Source organism: Uranotaenia lowii, chromosome 1 (assembly GCF_029784155.1).
Source record: "Uranotaenia lowii strain MFRU-FL chromosome 1, ASM2978415v1, whole genome shotgun sequence".
In the NCBI taxonomy this organism is placed as follows: Eukaryota; Metazoa; Arthropoda; class Insecta; order Diptera; family Culicidae; genus Uranotaenia; species Uranotaenia lowii.
The window spans coordinates 101091970-101094962 of NC_073691.1; the positions used below are offsets into that span (position 1 = coordinate 101091970).

General features: G+C 37.2%; 1 protein-coding gene across 1 annotated transcript; it reads left to right on the top strand.

Annotated features, from left to right (window-relative positions):
• The first annotated feature begins 1190 nt into the window (after positions 1-1190).
• On the top strand, positions 1191-1916 carry LOC129737699 (uncharacterized). The gene is made up of 2 exons (XM_055728860.1): positions 1191-1715; positions 1881-1916. Exons 1-2 carry the CDS (start codon positions 1191-1193, stop codon positions 1914-1916), a joined length of 561 nt encoding a protein of 186 aa, XP_055584835.1.
• The last annotated feature ends 1077 nt before the right edge of the window (positions 1917-2993 follow it).

Here is a 2993-nt window from a genome sequence, read left to right on the forward strand (position 1 = left end):
GTCAATGACTAAGCTATGAATTACGTAAAAAATTTCATAAGTATCAGCACAAACCACCCTACGTAGCCATTCGGGCGATTCCTTCAGTCTGTTATAGGAAGGCAGATTTCGAGAGCACGACCGGGAGAGCCATGGACTTTGTTCGATTTATGCTCTCCCGGGGGGTTGTGCTTGCTTGCTACTAGGCGTTTGAATATCTGGTAGAATTTCGATATCTTTTAGTAAATTCGAAAAACGTTGCTACAAATTTTTGAAAAACCACATAAAAAGCATATCAATCGATTGTAGAGATTAAAATCTATCATTGGGTATATAAAAAGTGGGCAGGTTTCATGAAAAGTTTTAAGGAATCGCGATAACAAAATGAGAAACGCGCGCATCGTAACAGCCGGGTACGAAAACTACGATTTTTTTTCTTGTTTTCATTCTCGTATTACGAATAACAGTAATATTTGAGATACTATGTGTATTCAATGAAAATGATGATCATGTTATCAAAATAAAACTAAAATTTGAATTTTGGAAATCGGTTCAATTAGGAATGAGATACAACACTGCAAAGCAAAATTTCAAAAAAAGAAGCTTTTTTTCAGAAATTCCACGCTAGCGACCAAAAGTTCCATATGACCTTCAATTTTTCTATATGTTTAAAAAGATTTATTTTTCACAATTTCAAAACTTATAAAATAATTCCAATACATCAAAGCAATTAGAAGATATGGGAATTCTGAAAAGGCATTATTTTCGGGGGTTTTTTGCATTCGGAACAGATTCCAAACGTTCGGATAAGTTACATCAACTAAAATTTTATAGATTCAGAAACTAGATTAAATTTCCTAACTAATGAATGTAAAATCATGAAAATCGGGTAACATATATCATCAGGGGAACGTGCGCAAACTCTCGGGTCATATTGACCCGAACGGCTTATGTGTAACTTTTTTTTTCGGCTTGCCAGTTGTGGCATTTCCGATGGTCACCGGAAGCTGCTTTTTCTACAGGTTATGTATCTCGTGGTTTAAGTAATGTGTTCCAAATTTCATATTTTTCCGATTTTTTTCAAAAGAGTTATGACGATTTTAAAGTTCGCTTCGGGTCATATTGACCCGAACGGCCTAGGAAGGTTAATTCTGTTGTTCCTGCGATATACCCTCTAAAATGTTTGCTGGGGAGCCGCCGATTCGAGCAAGATGGTCGAGTTTTTGGAAGAAAAGGTGTTCCTCAAGTTCTCCAGACCTAGGATTATTCTATCAGATAACGGCAAGCAGTTCGAGTCGCAGGTGTTTCGAGCACTGCTAAGCCGTCACAACATTATCCACATGAAGACCGCTTTTTACGCACCGCAGGTCAACAACGCCGAGCGAGTGAACAGAGTTCTTATCACTTGTGTTCGATCGTTGCTGGAGGAAGATCATCGAGAGTGGGACAAGAATCTGGCCGCCATCACCGCAGCCATCAACAGTGCGAAGCACGAATCAACCGGAGTCAGCCCGCACTTCGCCAACTTTGGAAGGGAACTTCTGTTGCACACGGACCTCTACACTCTGCAGGACTTAAACGTGTCAGACGATCCAAAGGTCGCGCAGGAGATGCGGCTATCCACGATCAACAGGATTCACAAATTCATCCAACAGCGGATCAAGAAGACCCACGAGAAGACAAAGAAGCGCTACGATCTACAAAAGCGGACTGTGTCCTTTCAACCGGGCGAGCTAGTATGGCTTATTTATTTATTTATTTCGCCAAACATTGTAGGCTACATATATAGTAACTTAAAGCTAGGGACTACAATTTTCAAATAGGCTTAATAATAATGATTTTTGTTTACATTTTCAAAGTCAGGTTCTTCGGTGCCTGTTACCGTAAAAACCTTTTTTCAGCTGCTGTTTGACATAGTAAAGTCTATGTTCTCATAATATTTATTGTAACTATACATTAAACAATTCATTGGACTATATTTTCCATAATCAGTTCGAGTAGAGGTTATAATGAAAAGATTTCTTGTTCTTAAATGACGGCAAGGACAATAAAAGTTTAATTGATTTAGTAGATAAGCAGACTGAACGCGTTGATTAATTATGTCGTTTACAAAACAGATTGCAGCAAACTCTCTTCTTACACTTAATGTTTCAATGTTAATAAGCAGGCAACGTGATTCATAGCTAGGTAATTGGCTCTGAGACCATCCTAAATTTCGTAAAGCGAATAGAACAAATTGTTTCTGGACTGATTCTAAACGGCTTTTATGTGATATTTGAAAAGGCGACCACACAACGCTACAATACTCAAGAATGGATCTAACATAAGCTGTGTACAATGTTTTTATTGTGTATGGGTCTTTGAAATTATAACTAAAACGTTTTATAAATGCTAACATACTGTTCGATTTCTGAATTATTGAGTTATAGTGATCTACAAAGGTAAGTTTTGAGTCCAATATAACTCCAAGGTCTCTAATCTTGTTGACTCTCTCGACAGGATCATCTCCCAATTTGACAATTTCATATGACTGACATTTTCTTCTAGTAAATACAATATTTGAACATTTTGCCACGTTAAGTTTGAGCAGACTTTTAATGCACCATTCGTTAAATACATTAACTTCGTTTTGAAAGATTCTGAAGTCTTCTTCGCTATTTACTTTCATATAAAGCTTCATATCATCAGCATAAATTAGCACATTTGACTGCTTGAGAAGACAAGTTATATCATTTACGTATAAAATAAATAATAGGGGGCCGAGATGGGAGCCTTGAGGTACACCAGAAGTGACGAAGATACTTTTTGAAAGTGAACCATTAAATCTAACAACTTGTGAGCGGGTCGTTAAATAGGACCTTATCCATTTCAGTAGGTGTGAACTGAATCCTTGTTTATTTAATTTAAAAATTAACATGGGGATGTCAATGCTGTCAAAAGCTTTACTGAAGTCCGTGTATAAAGCCTGAACAGAATTACCGCGATCCATACAGCTAATATTATAGGTAACAAAC